This window comes from Aulostomus chinensis, chromosome 24 (genome assembly GCF_037954235.1).
Source record: "Aulostomus chinensis isolate RoL2024-O1b breed Wild chromosome 24, RoL_Achi_v1.0, whole genome shotgun sequence".
Taxonomy (NCBI): Eukaryota; Metazoa; Chordata; class Actinopteri; order Syngnathiformes; family Aulostomidae; genus Aulostomus; species Aulostomus chinensis.
The window spans coordinates 15,141,628-15,154,191 of record NC_141343.1 but is presented as its reverse complement, the minus strand read 5'-3'; the positions used below and the strand labels follow the sequence as shown (position 1 = coordinate 15,154,191).

The window sequence follows — 12,564 nt, the reverse complement described above, 5'->3', positions numbered from 1 at the left end:
AGGGTCTCTGAGGGGTCCATGAGGGTCTATCAGGGGTCCATGAGGGTCTATCAGGGGTCCTTGAGGGTTTATCAGGGGTCCTTGAGGGTCTATCAGGGGTCCTTGAGGGTCTATCAGGGGTCCTTGAGGGTTTATCAGGGGTCCTTGAGGGTCTATCAGGGGTCCTTGAGGGTCTAGCAGGGGTCCTTGAGGGTCTAGCAGGGGTCCTTGAGGGTCTAGCAGGGGTCCATGAGGGTCCATCAGGGATCAGGGGTGCAAACTGAGGATCTTTTATTTAAACCCTTTAGAAAGGAGAAGAATCTGGTCACAGCCTCACTAATCTGACCTTCTCCGTCTGTTAGAAACGAAGGTTTTTAGAAGTCAACCCTTTTTTGTTTATTTGGGATTTTTTTTCTTCGGGCTGCTTTTCTGTGTACGATAAAGGCAGGAAAATCAACAAAAGCCACTGAAAAAATGTAAGAAAATGTACAAAATAAAAAGTTGCCAACAAAATTTGATTAGTTATTTATTGACACCATGAGAGCGATGGCAAGGAAACAACAAAATACTTTTTCAAGCTGCCTAAAAAAAACGGAGGTTTCAAAAAAAAATCTTTCAGAACAAATTCTAATTGTAATAATTAATAAATTGGGATTTTTAGGGTGGGATCAGCAATGCTGGTTCATTTCAACTCAGTTTTCTAAATGTAAGGGAAGTTTTGTGAAGGCAGTTTCAGAACAACAACACTTTATTACTCCTAGTAGGATACCCCAGGGGGTTTTCATGAGGGGTCCTGGGTTTCATGCTCTGAGTCATCCGCGCTGCTCATTGTGTCCACAAGGTTCATGCAGTAGGAGTGAAAATGCTATTTCAAAGAAAATCAGAGAGATAAATCCTATCATATTTAACGAATAAAACATTTTGAAAGTAAAGTTCAAATGCAAAACAAACTGCGCTGAAACAAAACCGCATCCAGTCTTCACCCGTCTTCTATCGTTTGAAAGAGTTCACGTGTCCGCCACCAGTCAGCGCTTCCTGACCCTTCCCCTCCGAGCTCTCAGGCCAGATGTGTTGTCAGGCTCACTACAGAACTGTGTTTCATTGGCAGCAACCAAATGTCCCGAGGCAAGCGGATAGCGATGGAAAAGCCCCCCCGCCCCATATTAAAATGTGTCAAACCATAATCTTCCTTTTGTTAAAACCTTTGCTCTATTTTCACGTTCATTTGGGTCTATAAGGTTAAAGGAGCCCAAACTGTCTGGACTTGGACGAATATAAAGTCTCTAATCAACAACCGCAAAACAGCTGAGAAGGCGTGAGAAGTTGAGTCGAGACATCACCCCCAGGTGAGGTTTCCCTCCAGTTTCTTTATCTGACTCCGCCTCCCAGTTTTTGCAGCACCCCCAGGCCTTTCTCCTGGTACTCTGCTCTGCTCAGCCAGAAGGAGTCTTTGTCCTTCATGATGTTGGCGAGTACGGCGCCGCCCAGGAACACCATGTGTTTACGCCGGGGAGGGTCCTCGATGCGAATCTTAAACTTCTGCAGAGGTGCAGAAGAGAAGTCAGAAGGTCAGTGACTTCCATCCAGGTGGGTATTTGTTATGAAGGTTAACGTCTGCGTGTGTTGGAGCTGCTATCCAATAATATCACAGTAGTCTTGTTGACGAGGTACATTTCCATCCAGAAAGCAGCAGTTATTAACATCTCTGTACAGAATTTAATAGCAGAAGCGACTGGATATGCCGATGATACTGGAGACTCCCTCACAAGGACGACGACCTCGAGATGAAATTGTTTTATCAAATGCAGTTTCTAGTATTATGGAAGAATATGTCAGTGCTTAGCGAAACTGACTACTGCCATAGACAATATATCAAAAGTCCTTGCTTATACTGTGATGTTGTACCACCAAAGTTGTTTGTCTGCTTGCAGGGTTACACAAAAAAACAGTGGGTCGATTTTCACAGCAAATGGAGGAAGGATGGCCCGTGAGCCAAGGAAAGAAGCCAGTGAATTGGTGGCCGGTTCCTTCACCACGTCTTTCTAGTTACATTTGTTCGGTTGACATTTATGCAAAAGATCAACACCGAATAACAGCTTCAAAATATGGACCTCCCACTGACAAAGAAGTTCTCACCGATAATTTCTGAGTGTCTCCGTCCAGCACCCTCTCCAGGTAGAGCTGCTTGATCTCTCGTTCCAGTCTGGATGGGAGGCCGGGGTACATGGTGGTCCCTCCAGACAGAACAATGTGCTTGTAGAAGTCGGCCCTGCAAACGCAAACAAATCCCACCGTCTATCACCCTCCATCTCAGATTTGTGTGGGCGATTGTGTATAGAGCAGACCTGAGGTCCATGTCTGCGGCCTGGATGGTGTTGAACAGAAGCTCAGCTACGCCTGCCCCCTCTATGTTGATGAGGTGAGGCTGGAAGAGAGCTTCAGGAGCCCCGAACCTCTCTCCACCCACCTTCACCTGCCGGCCGTCAGGAAGCTGCAACCAACAAGAAAGGATTTGTTTCAGCCTCAGAGATAGTTGTTAGCCTAATTTAGCTTAGCATGGAAGATACACGACTGCACAACCTCGAAATTGTGTTCAGAGCTACAGAGGTGCTAGCAGGCAGATTTTTTGAAGCGTGTAGGCTAGCTAGTTCCTTTGGTCATTGTGCTAACCTATGCTACGCTAAGCTAACTGCCTTTTGGGTCAAGCTTTTCACCTGCGGTGCAGATATGATTGGTATCAAGCTTTACATCTAAATCCAGGGAAGTCCTTTATTCCCCATGCTGAGCCATACTCCCTTGGTGTTTAGTTCTTCATCATACCGTGAAGGACTCCACCAGGTAGGTGGTTTCTGTGGCCAGACGCTGTTCCTGCTCAATGTTGTATCCCACATAGCAGAGTTTCTCCTTCAGCATACGAACAGTCTCAAAGTCAGCCGAGTGGTTGAAGGCATAGCCACGAAGCAACAGGAGCTGATTCGGCAAGAGAGGAGATGAGAAGATAAGTTGTTAAGAGGATATGATTTGTTAATTTCATTTTCCAGTTGGCGCCTTTGCTTGGCCTACCTTAATGAGGTAACGTGTGATGTCACGTCCAGCAATGTCCAGCCTACGTGTGAGGTGGGGTAACGAGTAGCCCTCATACACCGGACAGATGTGGGTGACACCATCCCCCGAATCGAGAACCACACCGGTCAGCAACCCTGAGTCCAGTCATGAATCAGTCAAAATAAGGAAACAAAGGCACGATGGCAGTTTTGAACAAAGCTTAAGGGACTAAAACGTGCAGTTTCAGCTCTGTTTACCTCCACCAAGGAGGTCATGTGATCATCAGTGATTGTTAGCATATAACTCAAAAATTGTGGGTGGATTTTTATACAATTTGCTAGGATGAAAGAACTAGAGGAACAGTAGATCCGATTTACCACATGTTCGTTTAGCAGAGCTTTGCCCTCTCCAAGTGCCAATATATGATTTTACAACGAAGATGAACGAGTTACAGGATCTGAACTTTTTTTTTCTTAAAATCGAATCTTGATTTTGCACTCAGGTTCTAGAGTCTTACCCTGAGCGTACAGGGTGAGGACCGCTTGAATCGCCACGTAGATGCCGTGGAACTGGTACTTCTCAAACATCACCTCTGCAATCTTCTCACGATTCTTGGTTGGGTTCATAGGCGGTTCAGTCAGCAGGATCTGGAAGGTACAAAAATATGTTTGGGTAAAAAAAAAAAAAAAAAAAGGGTAGCAGAGACAATTTGCAACTTCCTGCTAATTTATATGCATTTTAGAGTAAGTAAGTTCATATAACCCTCAAAGAACTTGCCAACTTTTTGGGAAGTGCACTGATGTCCTTTCCCTCCAGACCCACAAAGAGATGAATGTCCTGATCTGGGATGTTGGTTTGTTAACACTTCCCACCCAGTGCCATTCATTGTGCTAAGCTCACCTCCCTCATGTAGAAAAGAGGAGTGAAGGGTGTCTATCTTCTTGACTCTAGAGAAGATGGACAATACATTTAGTTCCCAAAAGGTCGGCCTGTTCGTATACCTTGCACTCAGAGGGGTTGACATCCAGGCGCTCAGGACCAAAGGTGTAGTCCCAAATGTGAAGCATGTCTTCCCAAGAGCGCACCATGCCATTCTCCATGGGGTAAGAGACCTCCAGTAGTGAGCGGCATTCACTGGCCTCATCTCCCACCATGAGGTCCTGAATGAAAAAATCAGAAAGCCTTCAGCAACGGCCGAGAAGGAGGTGCAGAACAAGAGTCTCGCTCCACAGCTCACGCCAAGGAAGCTATTTGTTTATTACCAAAGGCAATGGAGACGAGGCAATATCCTGTTAGAAATCAAGCAGCTTTCAATACTTGACAGTGTCGGATATTCAATACATGAGGTTTTTTTTAATTTTTTAAGTACTCTGGGTTGAATACAATGGATACTTTGTTGTTTTATGGCTTAATAGCTGACTAGCACAACCTTGGCTGAGGCAGTTATTTTTTTGACCTGTAGGTGTCACGTGTGGCGGGACCAGGACGCAGAGAATGGAGAGCAGGCAGGGCTACAACAAGCTAGGAGGTTTATTTTACAAAAAAAAACAAAAACAAAAAAACAACTCCAAGAAACACTGGTGAGCAACAAAGGCAGGACAGCAGACTTGTGACATGACAGCTAAGGTGACACAAGAGCCAACAAGAACTGAGCTGACAGCCAAACTGAAATCCTCGCCGCTAAAGACCAAACAAGAAACAGGTGTTAGAACAGGAGGGCAGGAAGCAGCTGATAGGACGAGAGACGCCAGGAGCGGGACCAGGTCTGATTACAATACCAGACCCAGGTGGAGCGCCCAAGAACCAGACAAGGACAGGAAGTGACAAGCGCATAAAAACACAGGAGGGAGGAGCTGACAAAATAAAACAGGAACTGAATGCTAGTTAACACAAACAGAAACGCACACTGGTGAAACATGAAAACTGCATGAACACTTCCAAAACAAAATAGTCACAAATGCAAACTAAAAGTCCCAAACTAGAAGTCCATGCTTCAGTGTGACACGGCTGGTCTTTCCTATTTTCAGACCAAAGGTCAGGCCCCTAATTTCAACACACACTGGTTTGAGTTCATAGACCACTACCAGTTAGCCGAATGAATGTGAGGAGTATCCACACGGAGCAGAACTAAGACGCCAGAAACACCTTAACTAGCTCACTAGTAGCCTTTTAGCGTGTTTCTGCTTGCATGCTAACGATGGTCTATCCAAATCAAATGTTTGAGAGCAAAACATTTTTGATGTTTTTGGTCATAACTTAAGAATTTGTCCGCCGATCGTGGCACCATTTCACACAAGTGCCTACTAGGGTTATATAAGATACCAGCACGAGATGGTAATACTAGTTTTACTGAGAAGTAAAGAGGTAGGCCTTTTGGCAACTTGCATTATATCACCCACATGAAGCAGAGGCTAATCCAGAGTAATCTCCAGACCCTGGGAGCCTGCCCTTCCTTTACATCTATGTCCTTTGAGCTCCTCAGAATCCCCGAGGGCAGTTCTCGGAGCGTTAAGAGGCTAAAAGTTCTACATGATCTGCTCGACCTCAACCTGTATGACCAGTGAGGCATACAAACTTAACGGGGTCTTAGGAAGCTAACAGGTGTACACTTTTAAGACACTTTAATACGTATGAGCTGTGAGTTAAGAAGGGCTGAGAGTGCAGGGGAAGGTCAGGTGTAGCTGAGCAGGTCCCAGACAGAGCTAGCAGACGTAGATGTCCTGACATTAAGGACAGATTCTGTTCAATTTGATGAGCGGATGTTGGAACAAAAGAACTGACTTCATTCATGAGACGTTCTGGAGACACAATACTGACTAATATCTCGATCTCATCACCACAACTTGATGAAATCTGGCAGTCTGGATTCTTTTCTTTTTTTCCTTTTTCTAGCTAACTGTTGCCAACTCGGCAGTAGCTAACTCTAGTGGAGCTCCGCTGTCCCTGTCAACAGACAAAAAAACAAGGAAATAATAGATGAAGAAGCCAAAGGACAAGCAATGCTAGTTGTTCATCTTAAGGAAGCAAATAAAATCAGCCTAAATAAGCTTTCGTTGATGAAAGTGCGGCGCAGAGAGAGACTTTTCATCTGAAGGCCAACGCAAACGTTAGCATCACCATAAGGTCCCACAACCAAAAGTTTGATCTGATTGTTATGTGTTTATTTGTTTGGATTACTGTAACAAGTAACTTGAAGTTACTCTCTGAGTTACTGTCTGAAAGTCTAACTTGATGTTACTAACAAACTACCCCCTGGTCTTCAACATGACCACGACATCGCTGTTGTCAGCGTGACATTGATTTTCATTAGCAGCGTTTCAGCGACTGCAATTTGTACGACACTTATTTAATGTCATACAACCAAATTTGTAAAATATCTTAACTTTGTGTGAACCAGAATTTATTTCAGGCATTGTGTTGAACAATGCTAACTTAGTTCTGAATTTTAGGAGTCATTCCTGCACTAGTATGTATGTAATAGTATAATATACTACATGGTGAATATATATTTTAGCTCTTAAAGATGCCTTCTGTCTAGTCAGCATTCATAACCCATCTGACCGAGCTCACCTTGATCTCAATGCTTCCCACTTTGGTGGTGGATCTTATGACTGGACGACCCACCATGGCGGGGAAGATGTGGTCCGGGAAGTTGGACCCAGCAAATCCACACTTGACAAACTGGGGAGGGACGTTAGAGTGAGTATGTTTATCCACCACATTAATCCCGCACCGGATAATTCCCATCCACAAATGACTTCCATTCCCTTTATTAATCCAGCTGGAGGCTTAAGCTCTGTCCAGGAAACTGACCCGTGATAAATGATGGATGCTTTTGAGCAATCACACAGTGGGATTGCACTCTTGCTGCGTACTCAATGGAATGGGAATGTCGGTCTGTGCCTGTCATGACTCTCCTGCAGTGTCTGAACTTGCCTGTGTGGTGGTGGACACATTCCTTAGCCTGCAGGGATGCAGTGCATTCCACAAGACAGGCAACAGGCAGTTTTTGAAGGCGGGCTTGGAACACAACCCAGGCTTGTCTGAGCTGCAGTGTTTGCAGAACTGAAAAGACACTTGGGTGGTTTAAGCAACTATGATTTCTCTTCCTCATTTTTATCCAATGTGAACTCAGATTAGAGCATCGCAGCCTTTTATGGGTGCGTGTGCGTTTGTGTGTGTGTGTGTGTGTGTGTTCATGTGCGTGACAAGCCCAGACAGGCTGTTTCACACACACCCTTTCCTCTTCACCAGGATCCAGAGGAAAAGAACGGAGGATAAAACTTCTCAGTGTTGAACGAACCTGATTTGCCTCAGTAAAAGTGGCATTTATCTGAGATGAAACTTTGAACAGGTTGAGAATTGTCAGTACTTACGCCCGTCCCATTGTCACACACCACCACCTTCCTCCCCTGGCTGTCCATGGTCTGATCAGAGTAGCTCCAGGCACGTCCTCCTGTCAGGACAGGGGTCCAACGAACCAACTAATCCAAGTAACTCAGGGTTGTTGCATGGGAATTTTTGCAGCCACTGACAGGTAAGCAGAAGTGTCTTGCTACTTCTTCTGATGTGGGCGGGTGCTCGAAGTGAGAACACCCTTTTTTTTTTTTGACCCTGTAGGAGGGATTGGTCAACTCTGACAAAGGTGTGGTCTTACTGAACTCTGTAGCGAGGAAGTTGTGTTTTCATTGGTGTTTTTCTGCCAGCAGGATTACAAAAAAATTTGTGTGTGTGTGTGTGTGTGTGTGTGTGTGTGTGTGTGTGTGTGTGTGTGTGTGTGTGTGTGTGTGTGTGTGTGTGTGTGTGTGCGCGCGCGCGTGCATACACCAGGCCTAGGAAGAATCCCTCCGATTTTGGGACAGAATAATCATAGCGTCACCTGGTGGCAACAGGAAATGACACATTTTTCTACACTGTGACGTTCCCCTCCTGGTGGGTCGACCAGATCTGTCTCAGATTTGGTCAGAATGAAGAGTTTTCACTAAACTGTGTTACCATGACAAGGCGGCCATGTTTGATATTTATGAGTAGAACAAGAAACAGCAGTAACTGGAACATCTATGAGCTAAATTTAGGTCAGAGCACCATCCAGTGGTTACAAGAAGGAAAACTAATGGTGCAAAGATCACAATGACGGGGTTTTTCACACTATGTCAATCGTATATAACATGCTCTTTAGCGCCACCTTGTGGATGCAATAGTTACTTTCTAAAACAGCTGCTACTTTTTGATGACAAAATTTAAATACATGACTTCCTGGTTTTCAGTAGGAGAAGAAGGATCAACACACAAATACTGGAGAACCGGTCCTGGGTACCCAAGTCTCTTTGATGCCCTGGAGGGAGCGAAGGATCATTTGTCTGAGCCGATTCCAGGAGAAGAACTGCTCTCTGACAAATTACCGAAAAACCGGATCTCCTGTGAAGGTCTTGGTTCCAGACACCACGGCTCGCCTTCAGAGGTCTTGTGGAGTCCACGCCAAGGAGAGTATATGGAAGACCCCCCCCAACTCATAAATACACTGAGCGGGAATCAGGTTGGATAAAAATAGGTTCTTTTATTAACATAAAACATTTGAAAAATACATTTCTCATTAAAAGACGAGTCATGTGATGAGAAACGATGGTTGTAAGAAAGACAGTAGGCCGTCGACGGTGTCTGTTCTGACACCAGGACACGATCACATCTGACTGGATCTGGCTGACGCGGTAGGCACACTGAGTTAAGACTTAACTAGTGTTCAGTAAGTTGTCTGTGCTCACGCTCCTGTGGTTCACGGTGAGAGCAGCTCAGGAGGCTCACAAACCGGCGCGCGTCTGTGAGCAGGTAAAACACAGCTGGTGAAAAGGTTTTGTCAGTGAAGCAGCACATTTGTAATGACACAGTTTGAACTTTTATGTTGGAATGTTGACGCCCTTTGCTCCTTTTTAAGGCAAAGAAATGTGTTGAACTAAATATTCATGATCTGTCGGCAGGATTAGAACTAAACCACAGGGCTGATTTTCATGAATCTTGGTTGAAGGAAGAGGAGGGGTGCAAAAACCCTCGACGGCGCCACAGTGGGTGTTCGTGGGCCAGGACCGGCCTTTGGTCCCAAACTTTTTTAGTAAAGTGAAATCTTTTTTCGTGATAACCAATACAAGAAAAACCCTGAGGAAAAAGGAGATCCTAAGTGCTCCCGGTACGGCGGTGTGTATACAAGGTGCTCTCTAAGGCTCTGAATCAGTTTGAAATGAATGGACGGTCCAAGGCCAGCTGCTGGTGTTAATCCCCCTCCATGTTAGGGTGAACACCAGTCGGCACTCTAGTCATATTCATACGGCCTGGTTAGAACTAAAATGCTTGACATTTTGCAAGTTAGCGCCCAAAGTAGACCAGCGAATTTCCATTCAGTGTCATAAGAAATTCACTGTTCATCGTATTTGGGTCATGGTTGGATACGAATGAGTCAGATGGAGCTTTAGTCTGGATTAACATCGTTTGTGGTAACTCAACAAGTCCGAATAATCTGAGTTACAAAGCCACTAAACAAACAGACGTTTGTATTTATTATTTTTCAAGTGGATGAATTTGCATCTTTTCTTTGCGCCACCTTTGGTTTAAAAAAAACAAAACAAAAAAACGTCCGACTCATTCAGCTGAACAGAAATACGGTCCCTGACTGTGCATTGACATGATTACGCTTCAATAATCATGCATACGCTGACAATAACTTCATCCAATTACTGCGTTAGCCAGAGTCGTTGGTTCTGTGACCTTTTGGGGTGATGGGAGGACAATCTGCATGGAAAGGCAGCCGTCTACCCAAGGCATTGCTCAATGTGTCTGCACGATTTCTGTACAAAACTATCATCACATAAAACTGTCTAAGTCAAACAAGTTCCTGAAACCTGTATAAAACTTATAATAGCAATGTTCACAGTATCTACAGACCATTGGCATTATTTCTATAAATACTTTCCCTGAGATGTCGTGTCGTGGTTAGCGGTTTTTGGGCCATGGCGCTCTTTAAGTGCGTAATGTTTCTTGCAAATCGTACCCTCGTACTGTCCCGTCACCTCTCCCTCCGTCCCCCTACATCAGCTCCTGTGTGTCCACGGCAACAGAGAGTCTGCGAGTCTTTGCCGACGACGCTGCCTTCTCCCCAAAAGAGAGTTTGTCCTTGAAAAAAGTTTGTGGCCTCAGGACTCGTATTCGCTGTCGCTGCTGACGGAGATCTCAGGGGTGGAGGCTCCCGTTCCCCTGTGCTCCGTCCCGGTGCTGCAGTCGCTGGCCTCTGGGCTGCCCGGGTGGCGATGGGAGGTAGGCAGCAAGTGGGGGTGTTGGTGGCGCTCCTGGAGGGAGCTGTCGGGGGAGTTCTCAGAGGTCAGGAGGGAGGGATCCTGCTGCATTCTGGGAAGGAGGGGAAGAGAAAAGCAGGTTTAGTGGTGTGGTAGGACGACTTTCGTTGTTTTGGTTCTATCTATTAAAGTGTCAATCCATAAAGGAGGTCACGCTTTCTGTGGCGCCAAAACCATGAGGCTGATTTTCACCGAAGTTTGTCGTATAAATCCGGAGTTGACAAATTTCAGCCATAAAAATGTGAGCATGCTGAAGTTTTAAAACTCCATAAAAACAGAGAATCATCAAGTCCGAGAGAGAGAGCGACACTCGTTGCTACCTGTTTTTTGCTGACGCAGCACGGTCTCTCTGGCGGCGGTTCTTGAACCAGTTGCCGACCTGTGTAGGCGTGAGTCCTGTAGCCTGGGCCAGATGACGCTTCCTGGAGGGGTTGGGATACGGATCCTGGAGGTACCACTCCCTCAACAGACTACGGGTTCTCTCCTGCAGAACACACACAAAACACCCTGATCTTCCTCATGACCAAAACAACGGAATCGCGCGTTTGGATGAACGACAACTTTCTTCCTCTTGTCTGGAAAATGAATGAATGAAGTGCCCCTTTATCAAGACGCCAGTGTCGGCGTGTATGAATGTATCATCCAATTCAACCATAATCTGTACGTGGTACAATCATATTAGACCAGATTTATAAATAAAAGAACACAACGTACATTCAGCGTATTAATAACGATGTATATCCGCTAAATCGGATAGTGTTAAGGGCTTTAACCTGCCGGGGGGACGATCCCTCCTGTTTTAGAAGTCAAGATTAACTACAACCCGGCCACCAGAGGGAGCTCTCTCTCTCTCACACACACACACACACACACACACACACACACACACACACACACACTGCTCCTGAGTAGCTCTTGTGTTCCTCATGACATTTGATTGTGACACGATGTCACAGAATAGCTTCCAGGACCAGTTTGGTGAACTGAGGATGACTCTGGTCTTTGCACGTGTGAGGGAACAAAGATGTGCACCATGTGTCAACTTCTTTTAGTTATTATAGCTTTTGAAGGGACCGCGCAGAGCAATCAAACAGTTTCATTTAATTATTTAAATGCTGAGTAATTTTAGCACAATCGGCTAACAATTATAACACTGAGATCATTGGAGTCTATGGAGTCCCTCAGGGGCCAAACAGAGACACTCCCACATTTGTGGGAACAAGTTATAACTGTTCCTTTTATTAATAATTCACTCATAATAATTAATCATTTTGAGTCTCACGTCATAAAATGCAGCTCCTCAAGGAACAAATGATTAAATATGTTTTCTATTTATATTTTGAGTCAAAAGGAATCCAATAGTGGAGACAAGTTCCACCTCACAGCCGTGAGGGCCACGAAACATGGATTATTAATATGAGGACTTTAAAAGGCAGAGATGGAATGAAAGTATTCAAATTGTCATCTGCTGGTCCTGCAGCAGGGGCCGAGTGGACCCCCGGCGGGACCTGCCTTACCTTGAAGCAGTGAGTCTTCTGCTCTCCGTCCCAGATGGTTCGGGGTAAAGGGAACTTCTTGCGGATCCGGTATTTCTCCACCGGACCCAGCGGCCGCCCCCGCAGCCTCTCCGCCTCCCGGTAATGCGCATCCAGCCACAAATCCTGCAGTTTGGCGTGAGACTCGCGCGTGAAGCGGTGACTCTGCAGGATCTGGTACAAAGCCTCAAAGTTCCCACCGTGGAAGGCGACCAGGGCTCTGGCTCGCATCACCGACTCGTGTCGGTTCAGCGCCTCACCGGCGGATCCGGGGACGGCGGCCGGAAGCGACCAGAGGAACCGACCCAGGCGCTCGATGTCACCCGTCTCCTCCAGGTTCTCACACACCCGAGCCACTTGGTCCGGCGTGAACATCGGTAACGGGAACATCTCTGCCTCGGAGCTCACACGGCGCGCTGCATCCAAGCGTGCGTAAAAGTTCGCGTCCAGCGCGTTTTTGGAGAGGTTCCTATGTAGCCGCCTCGCTTACGTAAGCCCTTCCTGGTAGTTTGGTAAATGTTTCGGGGAAGCCGGAGCGCCTCGGCTGCTCCGGGACTCCAGAGCCGGGACGAGTAAAGAAAGAGGGCGAGGAGGGAAGCTGTATTTATAGCCAGATACAATTAGCATCTCTGTGCTTGTTTTGAGAAGGATTAGAGGCCCCGGCC

At 46.0% G+C, this 12,564-nt stretch overlaps 2 protein-coding genes across 3 annotated transcripts; both read right to left on the bottom strand.

The window, feature by feature from the left end:
- Positions 1-475: 475 nt before the first annotated feature.
- On the bottom strand, positions 476-7,578 carry LOC147238854 (actin-related protein 2). Of its 2 annotated transcripts, XM_086196614.1 has the most exons (9): positions 7,401-7,578; positions 6,595-6,705; positions 4,026-4,184; positions 3,542-3,671; positions 3,043-3,179; positions 2,800-2,949; positions 2,325-2,470; positions 2,116-2,248; positions 476-1,518 (listed from the first exon to the last, which is right to left on the bottom strand). In XM_086196614.1, the coding sequence occupies exons 1-9, from the start codon at positions 7,446-7,448 to the stop codon at positions 1,348-1,350; spliced, it is 1,185 nt and encodes a 394-aa protein (XP_086052740.1). In that variant the 5' UTR covers positions 7,449-7,578; the 3' UTR covers positions 476-1,347. The 2 variants fall into 2 exon arrangements, with proteins under 2 accessions (XP_086052740.1, XP_086052741.1); XM_086196615.1 differs by lacking the exons at positions 6,595-6,705; positions 7,401-7,578 and adding an exon at positions 4,481-4,624.
- Positions 7,579-8,561: 983 nt separating this feature from the next.
- Positions 8,562-12,289, bottom strand: six7 (SIX homeobox 7). The gene is made up of 3 exons (XM_086196803.1): positions 11,882-12,289; positions 10,685-10,848; positions 8,562-10,416 (listed from the first exon to the last, which is right to left on the bottom strand). Exons 1-3 carry the CDS (start codon positions 12,287-12,289, stop codon positions 10,206-10,208), a joined length of 783 nt encoding a protein of 260 aa, XP_086052929.1. The 3' UTR covers positions 8,562-10,205.
- Between the last annotated feature and the right edge of the window lie 275 nt (positions 12,290-12,564).